This window comes from Neofelis nebulosa, chromosome 15, assembly GCF_028018385.1.
Source record: "Neofelis nebulosa isolate mNeoNeb1 chromosome 15, mNeoNeb1.pri, whole genome shotgun sequence".
Lineage (NCBI taxonomy): Eukaryota > Metazoa > Chordata > Mammalia > Carnivora > Felidae > Neofelis > Neofelis nebulosa.
Window position 1 is genome coordinate 23,279,479 of NC_080796.1, and position 16,587 is coordinate 23,296,065.

The window sequence follows — 16,587 nt, forward strand, 5'->3', positions numbered from 1 at the left end:
TTGGCCCTGGGCGGTTGCCAGCAGGGAGTAAGGCATGATGGGAAGTAGTTTCTTTACCTTCCACAACAGGTGTCTTTGTCAGTGCACCTTATCCAGGTATCAGTGTGGAAGCACTGAGTCACTGTAGCACAGAAAAATAGGAAAGCAAGAGGAATTCCTTTCACATCTAGAAAACGGTGCTGCAAGATAAATCTGAAACCTTCTGGTGCTAGTGAATGCACGAAGAGGTTCACAGTGACTTTTACAGCACTTCTGAAAAGATAAAAAGGAATTTAAAAGGTATGAACTGCCCGGATGCCTTATAAAACCTGGTCTCTTGATTATCATTTAATTTTTACCTGGTTAGTCAGCATTAAGGTAAATGTGCCGGGAAACTTTTTAACATAAACAGAGCTTGAAAGACAAAGCAGCATTGGAGGAAAAAAATGAAGTAAAAATGCTTTACCGGCTCCAACAAGGGTCAAGCACAGTTTGAAGCTGTTTTAATCTTGGAGATTTATTGAAAGTCTTGCGTTTTCTATTAAAATAAGCTTCTTAGACTTCTGTTTCCTAGCAATAAGGTGTTTTTCCCCTTCTGCGTGTGTGTGCGCGCGCGCGTGCAAGTGTGAGTGTATTTAATCTAGAATGCTATAGCAGTTGCAAAAGTCTCCTAATCATATTTAAATGGAACAAGATGCTATTTAAGTAATCATATTAATCTAGGTGAAGATACTTCAAGAAAATAAGGGAAAATAGACACCATGAATCTCATCCCACGTTTTGTGTGTCTTCTGAAAAGCAAACAATTCAACAACATAACAATGCTAAATTAGGACTAAAAATTCCAACCAGTAGCTCTGTTTGATTAGAGACAAACATTGCCAAATTGATTTTTAGCAAACAATATTTCTCCTGGTATTGCAATGTCATCATCTATAAATAGCAGAGTAGATAATAGCTTAATTAGACATTTTGGCAAAACAACTTTTGGAGGAGCTTTATCCCCCCCCCTTTTTATTTGCTTACTACTTTTTCCATGGAATCAGCCTACGCTGTACTTCCTGGTAATGTAGGGAACCTTGTAATGATGATTTGGGGCAGCTTTGGGATTTTTCATCAGGGCATATGGAGGTTCATATTTACGGTCTCCAACTGGAAAACACTTCTGGTAGCTAAGCCACCACCAGTTCACCACTATCTGCTAACAGGGTAATTAAAAAAAAACAACAACAGCCTCTAAGTTTAAAAATAAAACAGGAGAACTTTTATCTATGGGAGAAAAACAATACGTTTTTAGAAATGAGACCTTTGTGTTGCTTTGTGAATAACAACAGAAAACAAAGTTCCCCAAATCAGGAATTCTATTTAAAATATTTGCGTGTTTTTTAGTGGGAGAAGGGGAAATGATTTTCAACTGATACTGCAGTCCATTTCATTTTTATATTTAGGTGCTTCTTTTTTTTTTTTTTAACAGAAATAATCAGAGGGGGAAAAGACTCTCTTTTTTTCATACTTCAGGAGATAATTTTTAACTGCACCAAGAATTCTATGAATTCTGAAAAACTAAAGGTTGCCGTCTGTTTATTTTCTGTGAATGTGAAAAAAATAAGCCATAAGAAAATCCACTTCTCCTCCAAGAAGAAGACTCTTGATATAAATGATACTGAAGTAAGAAGATAAACTTTAAAAGTTTCTAATTACCAAGGACGTAGCATAAATCAGTTTGGGGGTCCTTTTGTTTTATTGTTTTTGCAATAGGATATTTCCAGTTAGAAAACTTTTCATTTCTCTTTTTGAAGTTTAAAGAAGATTTCCCAAAAGTGAACTTTCCAGCTGCTGTGTTAAGAACACAGAAGGTGTTTATAGCGTTTACTTCCTCCACAGATAAGAGGACCTCCCTTAGTTTTCTACAGGGGGTGAGCTGCCAAAGAAGCCTGTGATAGCAGCTGGGGTTTTTTTTCATATTTCTTTTTTTCCTCGTGGATTTTTGATACTCCACCCCTTAAGACTCAGGTGGGTGTGGGCATTGGCACTGAGCTGCAGTAGGATTTTTCCCTGGATAGTCTGGTCTGGAGCTGGGGTAGCAGCTGCCGCTGTGGAAAGGCCAGCTGGCAAGATGATGGAAGAGATCTCCATTATGGTAGCCTATGACGCCCATGTTTTCAGCCAGCTGCACGACGAAGACTTCCTCACTAGTCTCGTGGCCATCAGCAAGCCCAGATCGATGGTAGGTGGTCCCTTGCACGCGGCTCTGGAGCTGTTTTCCTCTTTTCTAACGTGTACTCCTGGAGCAACTCAGGCATCACTTCCTGGGAATTAGAATAGAAGTATTGCTGTTGGCTTTGAGTTCAGGCTACAGACAGGTCTACAGGTTTTTAATGATTTATTTACATCACCAAACACTATATGTTAGTAGTGCGTTGAAAGTGACTTAGGAGTCATACCTAACCTAACCTCACCTAACCTAAGTTAATGCTTTCATATATGGTGAGGGTGAGAAGAGTTTTATAGTACCAAATATCACCCCGCCTCATGCGTTTGCCTTGTATGCGTGTCTGTGATGACAGATGTAGGTGAAGGTCACCTGCATTTACACACATATGATTCAGTCTTTGAAGTAGAACAATTTTACGTGTGGGCTATAACATCAACACAAAGTTAAGTGATCTAAAAGCCAGATAACTTTCAAAATGTTTGCATTATTATGAAGAACTATTATGAAAATAGCTTCTGGTATAATTTTAGTTTGGATTTAATATTGGTAAATTTTTAAAACAATTCTCCAAGCGTCTTGGTGCACATGTCCTCGCATAATAGGAAAATGAAGTTCTTGCAAATGTTTGTTGTTTCTTCTATGTAGATGTCATATCATGGCTCTCGAGTTTAAGACAGTAGTGAAGCATACCTTTTATACTAACTTGCCTAATTCTTGCCATAGTAACCTCTTATTCATTATATTTGATAGTACTCATCACAGACAACAGGACGAAAGACTATATCGTAACCATTATCTTGTTAGTATGAAACCCTGATTCTCTATTTTAAGGCACAGGAACCTTAAACACACGATGGCAATGTTTTCAAACAATGAAATTGCAATGAAAACATAAAGGGGACTCTCAAAGGTAGATTTTAAAAGACTTAAGGGTTACATTAATTAGATGTAGTCTACTGCCATTGTTCAGATGCTGATTTGAACAAACTATAAAAAAAATCTATAATTGACCACCAATTAAATATTTAATGATATTAAGAGGATTATTCATTTTATGCGATAATGATAGTACAATTATGTTAAAAATGGTAACTTTGAGATACGTATTAAGATAATTATAGATGAAGTATCTGCAAAGATTCAAAAATATTTATGATTCAGTAGAGGGGTTGGTGATGTGGATGAAGTTATATGAACTTACAGAACTGTGTTGGTAACTGTTGAAACTGAGAGAGGAGTAATAAGGATTCATTATACTCTCTCCACTTTTGTAGAATTTTTTTTAAAGTCGGCCCCATGCCCCCCCGTGGGTCTTGAGCTCACAACTTTGAGATCAAGAAGTTGCATGCTGTACTGACTGAGCCAGCCAGGCGCCCCAGTAGATGTTTTATAGATGCAGTGGATGTTTTTATTTTTCCTTTTTTTAAATTTTATTTATTTAGGTGATCTCTACACCCAACATGGGTCTCAAACTCATGACCATGAGATGAAGAGTTGAACACTCTTCCTCCTGAGCCAGCCAGGGACCCTGGTAGATGCAGTTTAAAAGTCAGCTGGCCTGGGGTGCCTGGGTGGCTCAGCCAGTAAAGCGTGTCCAACTCTTGCTTTCATCTCAGGTCATGATCTCACAGCTCCGTGGGATTGAACCCTGCGTTGGACTCTGTGCTGTCAGCATGGAGCCTGCTTGGGATTCTCTCTCTCCCTCTCTCTCTCCTCCTTCCTCACTCAGGTGTGCTTGCTCTCTCTCTCTCTCTCTCTCTCTCTCTCAAATAAATAAACAAACTTAAAGTCAGCTGGACCAAAAAAATAGCAAAGCCAAACAAATTCTACATAATATACTTATATAAGTGTTCATTGATACAGAAACATCTAGCCTTTTGCATTCTTGTCTTCTGTTAAAAAAAATTTTTTTTACATTTATTCACTTTTGAGAGATAGAGTGTAAGCTGGGGGAGGGGCAGAGAGAGAAGGAGACACAGAATCCAAAGCAGGCTCCAGGCTCTCAGCTGTCAGCACAGAGCCTGACGCGGGGCTCAGACCCACCAACCATGAGATCACGACCTGAGCCGAAGTTGGACACTTAACTGACTGAGCCACCCAGGCATCCCTTAACTTCTATTTTATAATTATATATGTTATGTGGATATTTTTGCCAACCCTTGGTTAACCACAATATTTTATCAAGTCAGGAGAGTCTGTCAGTGGTTATGGATAAGCTCTTAACTTCATTTTAGCCATTAATTTCACAATATTTCACCATGAAGACTTATCCAAAGAATTCAGAATTCATTTCATTTCTTTTTGATCATCCTGTTAAGATCCTCTTAAGGTGTCTGTGCAGCCTTAAAAAAAAAGAATCAAAAACAGAGATGTAAAGTGGCACAATCTAGAGGACAAAGGAGGCTGAGGAGAGAGGCAGTGACTGAGTCCTAGGGAGCATCTTACACTCAGTGAGTGTAGGACATCGTGCTGTGTGTGTTGTGCATGTGGTCATATGCACATGTGCAGGAGACACAGAGAGAAAATGAGCTAATTAATATGTGCTCACTGGGAAACACTCTTCCATTTGTAGATCAGATGAATATTCAATATATTGATATAGGTTATGCCTTGATGCAACTTCAGCTCCCCCAACGCACATTTCTACTCCTAATCCTGGAGCATATTTGGTATGAAATTTGGTTACTAACGTAGAAAGCCTCAGAGGTATGATGAAGGCACAAAATACTGCTCTGTATTCAACTTTTAAATAATATTGATGTTGGGGTGTTGAACTTAATTATACAACTTTCTGGAGATATTTAGTTTTCTTTATCAGAATTGAAATTTTAAAAGAATTGACTGGTACCATCTTTTGAAAGTGATATTTGGTTTTGGTTCATGTGGAAAAGTCATATTAAAATTGTGCTAAGGTGAAATATTTACCACTTACTTTTGATTCTGTATTCCATTCTTTGCTTTGTCCAAGATGAACCGTTTAAATTGTATGAAAGGGATAAATACTCAGATTTTCTACAGTATAAAATAAATTACTTCTCAATCTGATTTATTACTGCACTATGAAGCAAATTACGTTCTTGCTACCATATAAAATCTTTTGGGTGTAGGTTGACTATTACAAAAGATATTTAGAAGCTTTCTTAGTACAGGATTAATTAAATGTTTTTCTGTAATTGGACTTTGTTTCATAATGGAAGGTAGCTTGATTCCTCAAATGGTTAAAAAAAAAAAAAAAGAAAGAAAGAAAAAAACCATTAAGCATGGTGGTTTTGGTGTGGACACTGAATCATTTCTTGTTTATAAGTAGCCCTGTGGCTTTCTGGCATTTTTGGTGGAGACTTGTGGTAAAAAATACAAGCTATTATGCATACAAGACTAAAAGAAAACTTGACTAAACAATACTTAACTGTTACTACATGTGATGTATTCAGTTTTTTTCCTATTTTATTTGTTTGCGGCTAGTTATGTACCACTAAATTGATTTCAGAAATGTTTCAAGCCACACTTAGAAAAACATGGTGATAGCCTATTGATCCTTTAAAAATGAACCATAATGCAGGGGTGCCTGGGTGGCTCAGTCAGCTAAGCATCCGACTTCGGCTCAGGTCATGATCTCATGGTTCGTGGGTTTGAGCCCCACATTGGGCTCTGTGCTGACAGCTCAGAGCCTGGAGCCTGCTTCCATTCCGATTCTGTGTCGCCCTGTCTTCCCCTCCCCTGCTCCCACTCTGTCTCTCGAAAATAAATGAATGTTAAAAAAAATTTTTTTAAATAAACAATAATGCAAGCAAATCACAAATCCCTTTATACAGCTCCCTTTAGACAATCACAGGTAAGAAAAAAGGATAAGGAAGCCAAGCATAACTCCTCTTGTCCCCCAGATTCCTTTCTTTCGTTTATATTCCATCTCTCTCCTCCTCCCTTTCTCCCTCTCATTCCCTCTCCTCTCTCTCTGCCTCCCCACCCCACCCCCCACAATAAGAAATGACCTGGGCCCCTGACTGGCTCACTTGGTAGAGCAGCTGACTCTTGACCTTGGTTGGGGTCATGAGTTCGAGCCCCATGTTGGGTGTAGACGTTACTTTAAAAAAAATTACCTAGGCCAGTGTTGTATTTACGAAGATAAACTAAACAAAAGCTTAGAGTCTCCACTAGAAAAACCTAAGAACTTTTAAATTACAGCAAAAATAAATTGGTGTGTAAGGTGAAAATCCAGGATAATCAAAATGGCTCCAGAAACATTTAGAAAGGTGCCTCATTGAACATAGTATTCCAGCCTTCCTTTAAATCTAAAAGATTATTTTTTCTTTAGTTGTTCATTGGCTGAAATTAACTGGCTTGCATTTTGAGACAAAGTTGTACCTTCCCCCCCTTCTCCCTCCAACATATATATCTTTAAATTCCAGAGTGGTGCTCACACCAGGAATAATAAACATATGAGGGAGGCAGTCTCTGAAGCTGTCCTCAGTCAGGGCCTTCTGTGCCAGAGAGGAATGGCCAGCATTCCTCTTTACTGCCTCCACCATTTCCAGTTATCTCTGTAGCTGCCTGGCGTAAATAAGGGGAAAAGAGCACACCTGTTACATTTATTATACATTCCAAAGGAAGATTTGAATATGTCTTTGAATTCAAAACATATGATTTAAACAGTGAACAAGCCTAATAACCAATGCATAGTTTCTGTCAAGCTTGACTTTCAGGTTAAGTGTTAATTTATGTTCTGAATTATTTTAACTTTTTAATCTATACAGGAATTACCAAAGGAATATTGCCTTCTGACGTATGTTAGGGCAGTATGTAGTGTTAACCAACATTTTTGGGTTATTGCAATGAGCTGGTATAAATAGAGTATCCCTTCCTCCAAAGACCTCACAGTCAAGTAAATGAGAGAAACAAAATAAATATTTATGGGAGTGACAACTTGGCTATTATAGGGTAGAACAATGTAGAGAATAACCACCACTGATTGACCAGTGTGGAAGAAGCCTTCAAAAGGGACTGGGGGCACTTAAGTCAGGCTTTGAAAGCTGACCAGGTGCTTGCCAACTGGTGGACGAGGGTAGGACCTTTCTGAGCAGGGGGAACGGCTTGTGCAAAGGCTCAAGGGTTAACTGCTTTGGGGGCTTTTTAAGTTACACAGTGTCCAATTGAAGTTTTAGATCTGCTACTTATTCATAAATTACCTAAATTCTCTAAACTTCAGTTTCTTCATCTGAAAAATGAGGGACATAGTAGTACCACTTCATTGGATTAGTGTAAGCATTAAATGAGCATTTGTACGTATTTAGCCCAGCGAATGCCCTTACTGATTGTCTCCCTTCTAACAAGGAAAGGGCTGTTCAAACTGGGGAAGTCTTGAAGGAAGGAGTGGGCTGAATAGATAAGGCGCCATAGCAATGTGGAATGAGGAGGTGGGTGGACAGGATAAGGTGGATTCTCTGGGTTACCCTGGTGAATTGTTTAATTAGGGAATCACTACCAGGATATCAGTCCTACAGGAATCTTGAAGCCTTCTGCCTTGAAGACGGTACAAAGGATCTTAGGTGTGAGCCTTAGGGTGGTGGGAAGGCAACGTAGAATCAACAGGAGGGCTTTATATGAGCCAAACCATCTGCTGAGTAGATGTATCCGGTATTGCACAATAGTCTGGTGGTAATGGACTGACAGGGGCCATGCTGCCTGTGGAAACAAATTTTAAAGGGCATTACAACAGTGCAGGTAAAAAGTTGACAAGTGTCTAGTCTTAGACAATGGCAGTGTGATAAAGAAATTAGTCCACACATGTTGGTTGGTTCTTGCAATAGATACATACAGTAATACTACTTAGGAAGAAGCAGCTGATCTATTTGAGAAGAGTAAATTATGGAGATAAGTTGAAAATTACTATAAGCTCCTCACCTTATAAAACTGGAATTTTTGTTGTTGTGTTGACTTGAATGGGCAAGTTTGATATCAAGAATGTAACGGAGAAAGGGCGGCCTGGCTTCACCATGTTCCACTTCTAGAAATTCGAGGTCACATGTCACCGTAAGAGGCTTGGTGTTCAGTGGTAGAACTGTCCATTAACACAAACCACTTACCCAGGCTAACACATGTCTGCGCTCTGTTACCACTAGATATATGTTCTTAACTGGCAGATACCAAAATAGCAGCACTGTGCCAGCAAAGGAAGGGAGCTCCTTCAGGGAGCTACGGTTTATCTGATCTATAAATGGGAGATGGGGGTAGGCATTCTGAAATCACTTTCTCCTTACTGAGTTGGCACACCAATTTAATCTGGCGTGCCAAATTAGAAAAAAAAAAAATTTCAGAGCAGTTCCATGTGCCAGAGATGGGTAAAACAATGAAATCAATATTGCTTCTAAATCTTCACTGCATATACATTTCAAATCTTGACTGGAGCAAAACATAAAGCCAATTAATTCCTCCATATTCTTAAAACAATGTTAGTATCTGAACGTTTTCTGTTCTCCATTGTTATTTAGCATGTGCACGTTTTGGCGGTATTTCATCAATTTCAGTTCAGTAGCAGGAGCCAAATTTTCCCTCATTTGGTTATCAGTTCTGATACTAGTTAAGGTTCTTACAGTTGCAAGTAGTAAAATCTAGAGCTGTCTTCAACAGGAAAGGGAACTTCTCATGCAGACACCAGAGTGTGTCCCTTTAAACACAAGCAACAGAGGTGCGGCCAGGCAGCTGAGCTGGCACCGGACCCCCGCTGGCAAGCACACTCCCTGTCTCTTGCCATCTAATTAACTTCTCTCTTGGCCTCTCCTTTATTTATCTCTCTCTCTATCCGCTTTCTGCTTCTTCATTCCCAAGAAATATGGCTGCCATTCAGCATCCAGATTTACAGTTCTGTCATATGCAGAGAGTTAAGTTGCTACCCCTAAATCACAAGTCCAGATTCCTCAGAGACAGTCTGCCTGAGTAGTGTTGGGTGAGGTGACACAAAATAGAGTAGAGCCTGTGGGTGCAGACTCGGGAGCCAAACTGACTGGGTCAAATCCCACCTCACCTCCAACTAGCTCACTGACTTTTGGCAGATTACGTGACCTCTCTGAGCTTCATTTTTCTCATCTGTTAAATTATAGGATTAAATCAGTTCATGCAAGTAAAGCACTTGAGAATAGCTATCACATAGTAAGAGGCATATGTACGTTAGTTGGTATTATTCCAAACTGATTTCTCTTAAAAAAAATTTTTTTTCAATGTTTATTTATTTGTCAGAGACAGAGACAGAGCACGAACAGGGGGAGAGCAGAGAGAGAGACATAGACTCCAAAGCAGGCTCCAGGCTCTGAGCTGTCAACACAGAGCCCGATGTGGGGCTTGAACCCACGAACCATGCCTGAGCCGAAGTCAGATGCTTAACTGACTGAGCCTCCCAGACACCCCCAAACAGATTTCTTTTTAAAAAATCTTGAAATAGGAGATTAACTTTTAGTAGACTTTATAACTAAATTCGTCATCCAAAAATTAGTGTTTATTTTTATTTTTGAGAGATTGCGCAAGCAGGGGAGGGGTTGAGGGAGAGGGGGACAGGAAATCCAAAGTGGGCTCAGTGCTGACAGGAGAGAGCCCAATGCGGGGCTTGAACTCCTGAACCATGAGATCATGACTATAGCTGAAATCAGACACTTAACCAACTGAACCACCCAGGCATCCCTATTTAGGTTGTTTGGGTAATAAATATGAAATTGAACCAGCTTCTGTAACAATAATTAGAACTTTTCTGCATTTAATCCTGTTTTAGATGTTGAAAAATAATCTTTCTATACTGGCCTGGGGGTGATGTTGATTTGTAAGTCAATTCAAAACAATTTTTTGGAAGATGTTATAGAAACAGTTATAGAAGTCTGTTACAGAAACAGATATAGGGGCGCCTGGGCGCGTCAGTCAGTTGAGCGTCCGACTTCGGCTCAGGTCATGATCTCACAGCTTGTGGGTCCGAGCCCTGCATCGGGCTCTGTGCTGACAGCTCGGAGCCTGGAGCCTGCTTCCGATTCTGTGTCTCCCTCTCACTCTGCCCCTCGCCTGCTCACACACACACTCACTCTCTCTCTCTCAAAAATAAATAATAAACATAAAAAAATTTTTTTAAAAGACATAAAACATAATACATTAAATTTTTTTCTGTCTTGTAAGTCCTAACTTGTCCACAGTGGTTGAAAAGTCTTACTCTAGGTTTTTTGTTTGTTTTTAGCATCCATGTTTGTATTCAATATAATAATCAATCAAAAATATTCATTGATCTGCTACTGTGTGCTATGCTATATTTTTAAGCCCTGCGAGCGAGGTGTGAACACAAAAGACATATCCGTTGTGAATCTTATACTATTTTGGGGAGAAGTCAGAAAGAAATATTAGCTAATGATATCACTTATCAGCTATGATCAGTATTATGCACAGACTTAAAATGAAGTGATACCGTCAAAAGGGATTCATTGGAGGCTTTATTTTTGGGGAGTCAATGAGGGCTTCAGTGGTGTCATTTGAGGTATGAATGGCATCCTTGGGAAAATTAGGAAAGAGTATCTCAGGCAGAGAAAAGCTCTGAAAAAAGGCCCAAATTGGTAGAGTTTGATATATTAGCTAAACAGGAAGGTCAGTGTGGGATCACAGTGTGGAAAGAGCACCAGGGGCCAGGGGCAGACAGTGGTAAGAAATGTGGTTGGGGAAGACGTTGGGAACCGCTATGATGTAGGACTTCTAAGTCAGAAGGAAGAGCTCAGGTTTTATTCCTTATTTGATGTCCTTGTGTTTTAAAAATCTAACAAATCAGATTTTACATCTTGTTTAACAGGAATTTAAAATGATGATTAAATTATTGGAGAAGCCAATATTATATCAAAAACTTACCACTGTGCTCAAACTCAATATGAAATTGTAGCATTCAGACTCAATGCCAGGACTACAAGCTGGCTTACAAACAGGATTTGCAACAAAACAAAGCAACACTAACACCAGAGCCCTGATTATTATACTGCCCACAATAGGATTCCTGGCAGGCTGAAATACTGAAGAAGCCCTCTTAACTGTGACACAGTCAGGGCTGTAGTCAGTTCATAGAAGAAGTTGGCTCAGGGGATGAAGCATAAAAAAATAGTACATACTAACCTAAACATTTATTTTAACTTAAAACATCAGTACATATTCATAATCCATTTTAGTACAGGAAACTTAATGCCCTTTCTTAGAATAGGAATTCTGAGATACATAATGCTAATTAGTTTTCTTTTTTTAGATTAAAAAAAATTTTTTTTAACATTTACTCATTTTTGAGAGACAGAGAAAGACAGAACATGAGTAGGGGAGGGGCAGAAGGAGACACAAAGCCCGACGCGGAACTCAAACTCACGAGCCGTGAGATCATGACCTGAGCCAAAATCAGATGCTTAACCAACTGAGCCACCCAGGTGCCCCTCTAGTTTGTTTTCTTTTCTTTTTTTTTTTTTAATTTTTTTTTAACGTTTATTTATTTTTGAGACAGAGAGAGACAGAGCATGAACGGGGGAGGGTCAGAGAGAGGGAGACACAGAATCCGAAACAGGCTTCAGGCTCCAAGCTGTCAGCACAGAGCCCGACGCGGGGCTTGAACTCACGGACCGTGAGATCATGACCTGAGCCAAAGTTGGCTGCTCAACCGACTGAGCCACCCAGGCGCCCCTCTAGTTTGTTTTCTTAAGAGAACAACAAATTAAAAAACTTATGAAGCAATCTAATGCAAACTTTGTAGAGGTTTTGTTTTTGTTTTGTTTTACAACTTTTTACATCTTTTTTTTTTTTTTAAGTTTATTTTGAGAGAGCATGTGTACGAGTGAGCAGGGGAGAGGCGGAGATTGAGGGAAAGAAAGCTCAAACAGGCTCCACACTGTCAGCACAGAGCCCCACGAGCAGCTCCATCTCATGAACCATGAGCCACCCGGGTGCCCTGCAATTAACTCTTTAAAAAAATTTTTTTAATGTTTATTCACTTTTGAGAGAGAGAGAGAGAGAAGGAACAAGCTGGGGAGGGGCAGAGAGAGAGAGGGAGACACAGAATCCGAAGCAGGTGCTAGGCTCTGAGCTGTCAGCACACAGCTTGACACAGGGCTCAAACCGACGAACCGTGAGATCATGATCTGAGCCACAGTCAGAAGCTTAACCAACTAAGCCACCCAGGCCCCCTAACTCTTTTTTAAACATAAACTCAGCTGTGGTCTACTCACCACAAGAGTTAAGCATGCCCAGTGTATACAATTTCTTTATGAAGGGAACAGAGAGCATTAGTTAATCAGGCAAAAATTTTCAAGAGCACACATCATGCACAACAAACACAACAAGCAGCTATGAATCTTGTTGCACATCCCAGTAAGCATTTCTATTTCCTTTGGGAGTCTTTAGATGGCTAGAGTGTAGCTGATCTTGGCCGAGCACAGCGGATATAGCCGAGTTTACTTAGTTTCTGGACCCAGGTTTGGTTAGATCTGTTCCATACCTCTCATTATTTTTGGAATCAATAGGCAATCTGGAGCATGTCCTTCTCTTGACAGAGTTTAGAAATTCCCAGAAGGGTCAGTGGAAACATCAGATGCCTCTTAAAGGCCTCAATTCAGAGCCAGCACACTGATTTATATCCATGTTCCATTGGCTGAAACAAATCAGGAGGTCACTTCCAACATGGTGGGGCAGAAAGTATATACCATCATGGAGGCTGGAGGATGGGGAAGTGACTATTTGCCAAACAGCCATCTACCACATATGTAATAACTGACCCTTCATGTGTTCATCATAGTTGGGTTAGCTATCTAAAATATATAAACACCGTGTTTCTCAATAACATACATCATTTATATTCACACAAACCATACATCTCCCAATTTGTCATCAGAAAATAACATTTACTCAGAAATACAATGAAACCTGAATGTAAATTAATACTTACCACTCTATTGCTTTTCCATTTTACTTGGAACTTTGAAGTGGCACTCTTCTTACCCATCTCTCTCAAAGGTAATTAAGAACTGAAATCTCTTCTCCAGTGACATGCTATGGTATGCCAACGTTGTTATTCCAACCTGAGCCATCTTTATAGCCCAAGGATTTTTAACAATTTTGGGGTCACAGACTCTTTTGGCAGTTTAAGTCCATGGATCCCTTATCAGAAAACTGTTTTTAAGGGCATAAAATAAAGTAAAATTACAAAGGAAACTAATTGTATTGAAATATAGTTATCAAAATAGAGAAAAATCACATTTAAAAAAAGTTGAGATATAATTGTCATATAACGTATTAGTTTCAGATGTACAACATAATGATATGATTTGACATCTGTATATATTGCAAAATGATCACAATAAGTCTAGGTAACATTCAGCACCAAACATATTACAATTTTTTTCCTTGTGATGAGAACTTTTTTTTTAAGATATTGCCATTTTTTAAAATTTAAATCCAAGTTAGTTAACATACAGTGTAATAATAATTTCAGGAATAGAATTTAGTGATTCATCACTTATGTGTAATACCGAGTGCTCATCCCAACAACTGCCATCCTTAACGCCCATCACCCATTTAGCCCATCCCCCTGCCACCCAACACCCCACCAGCAACTCTCAGTTTGTTCTCTGTATTTAAGAGTCTCTTATGGTTTGTCTCCCTCTCTGTTTTTATTTTATTTTTGCTTCCTTTCCCCTATGTTCATCTGTTTTGTTTCTTTAATTCTGCATGTGAATGAAATCATCTGATATGTGTCTTTTTCTGACTGATTTATTTTGCTTAACATAATACACTTTACTTCCATCCACATTGTTGCAAATGGTAAGATTTCATTCTTTTTGGTCACTGAGTAATATATATACTACATGAATTCACCAGTTGATGGACATTTGGGCTCTTTCCATACTTTGGCTATTGTCAATAGTGCTACTATAAATTGGGGTGCATGTGCCCCTTCGAAACAGCATACCTGTATCCCTTGGATAAATACCTAGTAGTGCAATTGCTGGGTTGCAGGATAGTTCTATTTTTAATTTTTTGTGGGACCTCCCTACTGTTTTCCAGAGTAGCTGTACCAGTTTGCATTCTCACCAACGGTGCAAAAGGTTTCCCCTTCCTCAGCATCCTCGCCAACATCTGTTGTTGCCCAAGTTGTTAATTTGAGCCATTCTGATTAGTGTAAGGTGGTATCTCCTTGTGGTTTTGATTTACATTTCCCTGGTGATGAGTGATGTGGAGCATCTTTTTTATGTGTATGTTAGCCATCTGGATGTCTTCTTTGGAAAAGTGGCTGTTCATGTCTTTTGCCCATTTGTTTAGTGGATTATTTGTTTTTTGGGTGTTGAATTTGCTAAGTTCTTTATAGATTTTGGATACTGACCCTTTATCTGATATATCATTTGCAAATATCTTCTCCCATTCTGTCTGTTAAGACATCGCTTTTTTTAAATTGAAGGTCGAAAGTTGGTCACGTTCAGAGATTAACAGGCCTCATGTAGATAGTTAAAACCATCCTTCTCTTTCTTAACCATCTCCTAATTTCAGGTAATGTCCACAAGTTCTTTAGAACCATTTGAAATTGTCCTTTGAGGAGGTCCACCATACCACTATATAACAAAGGCTTGACCGCACATACCACTGGATGGTATCTCACTGGATATCATCATCATCAAAGAGATGTACAAAATCATTTAAAAAGTCTGCATGAACTGCCTTCTCATTGGCTTCCAAGTTCATCAAGGAGCCTGGAGCTGCCCATACAGGGTCCTTACAGGGCCTGGCACGCCCTCAGGAAACATCTTGTCTATGCTGCTTCATCTACCCTGCGGTGCTTCAGGCATCCCTGGCCCTGTGATGAGAACTTTCAAGATCTACTCTCAGCAGCTTTCAAATACACAATAGAGTATTATTTTTTATTGACATGTAATTGACATACTACAACATTATATTAATTTCAAGTGTACAACATAGTGATTTAACATGTATACACATTGCAAAGTGATTACCACAATTAATCTAGCTACCATCAGTGCCCTATTTATTTTCTCACTGTAAGTTTGTACCTTTGAGCCCCCTTTGCCTATTTTACCCATTCCATTGCAATAGAGTTTTATGAGTTATACTCACCATACCACATATTTCATCCCCTAGACGTAACTTTATACGTGGAAGTTTGTACCTTTTGACTACCTATACACATTTTGCCCACCGTCAACTCCCCAAAATCCGATTTACGATAGAGTACTATGTGCTTCTTTATTGATACATTAAATAACAAGATAGGGTAGCAAGGAGAATAACTGCCATAACTCCAAAATAGTGATAAATGTAAATAATGTTTTGAGGTAGACGCAATAACTAATGTGAATGAAAATATCTGTAATATCTATAGCTGATAATTTCAGGTGTTTAGGAAAATAAAGATATGTTCTCTGTCAGAGCTCAAGGACGCTGAATTCTCACCACAATCCCCTAATACAGCGTTTAACCTGCATTACCTGAGACACACAGGTTTTAGTAACTTTCCTTTCCTTATGGCTGGCTATGAGAAATCTTGGCCATGGCTTGCATTCTGTCTTCTCCTTCTCGAAGGTAGAAGAATACATGTGAAACTTTTGTGATTATTTGATTAATCTCTCACTAACTCATAGCATCCATGAGAGCAGGGCTGTGTATGTTTCTGTTAACTACTGTGTCCCCAGCCCAGCCTGGTGCCTGGTGCATTGTTCTCTGTGTATGTATTGAATTGATAGCACTGGGGGGACATGAAGCACCGCATAGGTACAATCATTGGTCTACAGAGGGTGATGTTTGTGACAGTTGACTGTATTCATAAATATCTGTACACATAGGGAGAGTTATTTAAAAAAATTTTTTTGTCCTTAGACCTTTACACTAAATTCTGTTTTTTTTTTTTTTTTAATGTTTACTTACTTATTCTTGAGAGAGGGAGAGAGCACAAGCAGGGGAGAGGCGGAGAGAGAGGGTGACACAGAATCTGAAGCAGACTCCAGGGTCCACACTGTCAGCACAGAGCCTGATGTGGGGCTGGAACCCATGAACCCTGAGATCATGAGCTGAGCTGAAGTCAGATGCCTAACCAACCGAGCCACTTTTGTAGTAACTCCTGATAGAATTGGTTGTGGAATCAGGGTCGAGTCTAGTTAAAGACTTACATGTTAGTTCTTAATTGTTAAGAAATGCAGTGCTTGTTTCTGTTCTCAGTGGTTCGTGTAACATGCATATCTCCTGTGTGCATAACACTGTGCTAACCTCTGACACATCTTCAGAGCGATGCCAGTCTAGACAGCCAAGTAAACACTTGCCATGAACCAAGGATGAGAGTGCTGTTAGAGCTAAGATGCCTTCCTCTTCTTCGTGTATCTGTCACACCCTACACCCTCACTGAAATG

General features: G+C 39.4%; 1 protein-coding gene across 11 annotated transcripts in view; it reads left to right on the forward strand.

Annotated features, from left to right (window-relative positions):
- RABGAP1L (RAB GTPase activating protein 1 like) overlaps positions 1–16,587 on the forward strand; it is a 758,910-nt gene that overhangs the window by 652,637 nt on the left and 89,686 nt on the right. Inside the window, exons 2-3 of one of the 11 annotated variants that reach the window (XM_058701193.1) lie at positions 70–279; positions 1,454–2,206. The exons of 8 other annotated variants lie outside the window; for them this stretch is intronic. In XM_058701193.1, the coding sequence (XP_058557176.1) occupies positions 2,096–2,206 (111 nt within the window). In that variant the 5' untranslated portion in view covers positions 70–279; positions 1,454–2,095. Of the gene's footprint in view, positions 1–69; positions 280–1,453; positions 2,207–16,587 lie in introns of those variants that run through there. 2 more of the 11 variants (XM_058701189.1, XM_058701190.1) reach the window with 2 other exon arrangements.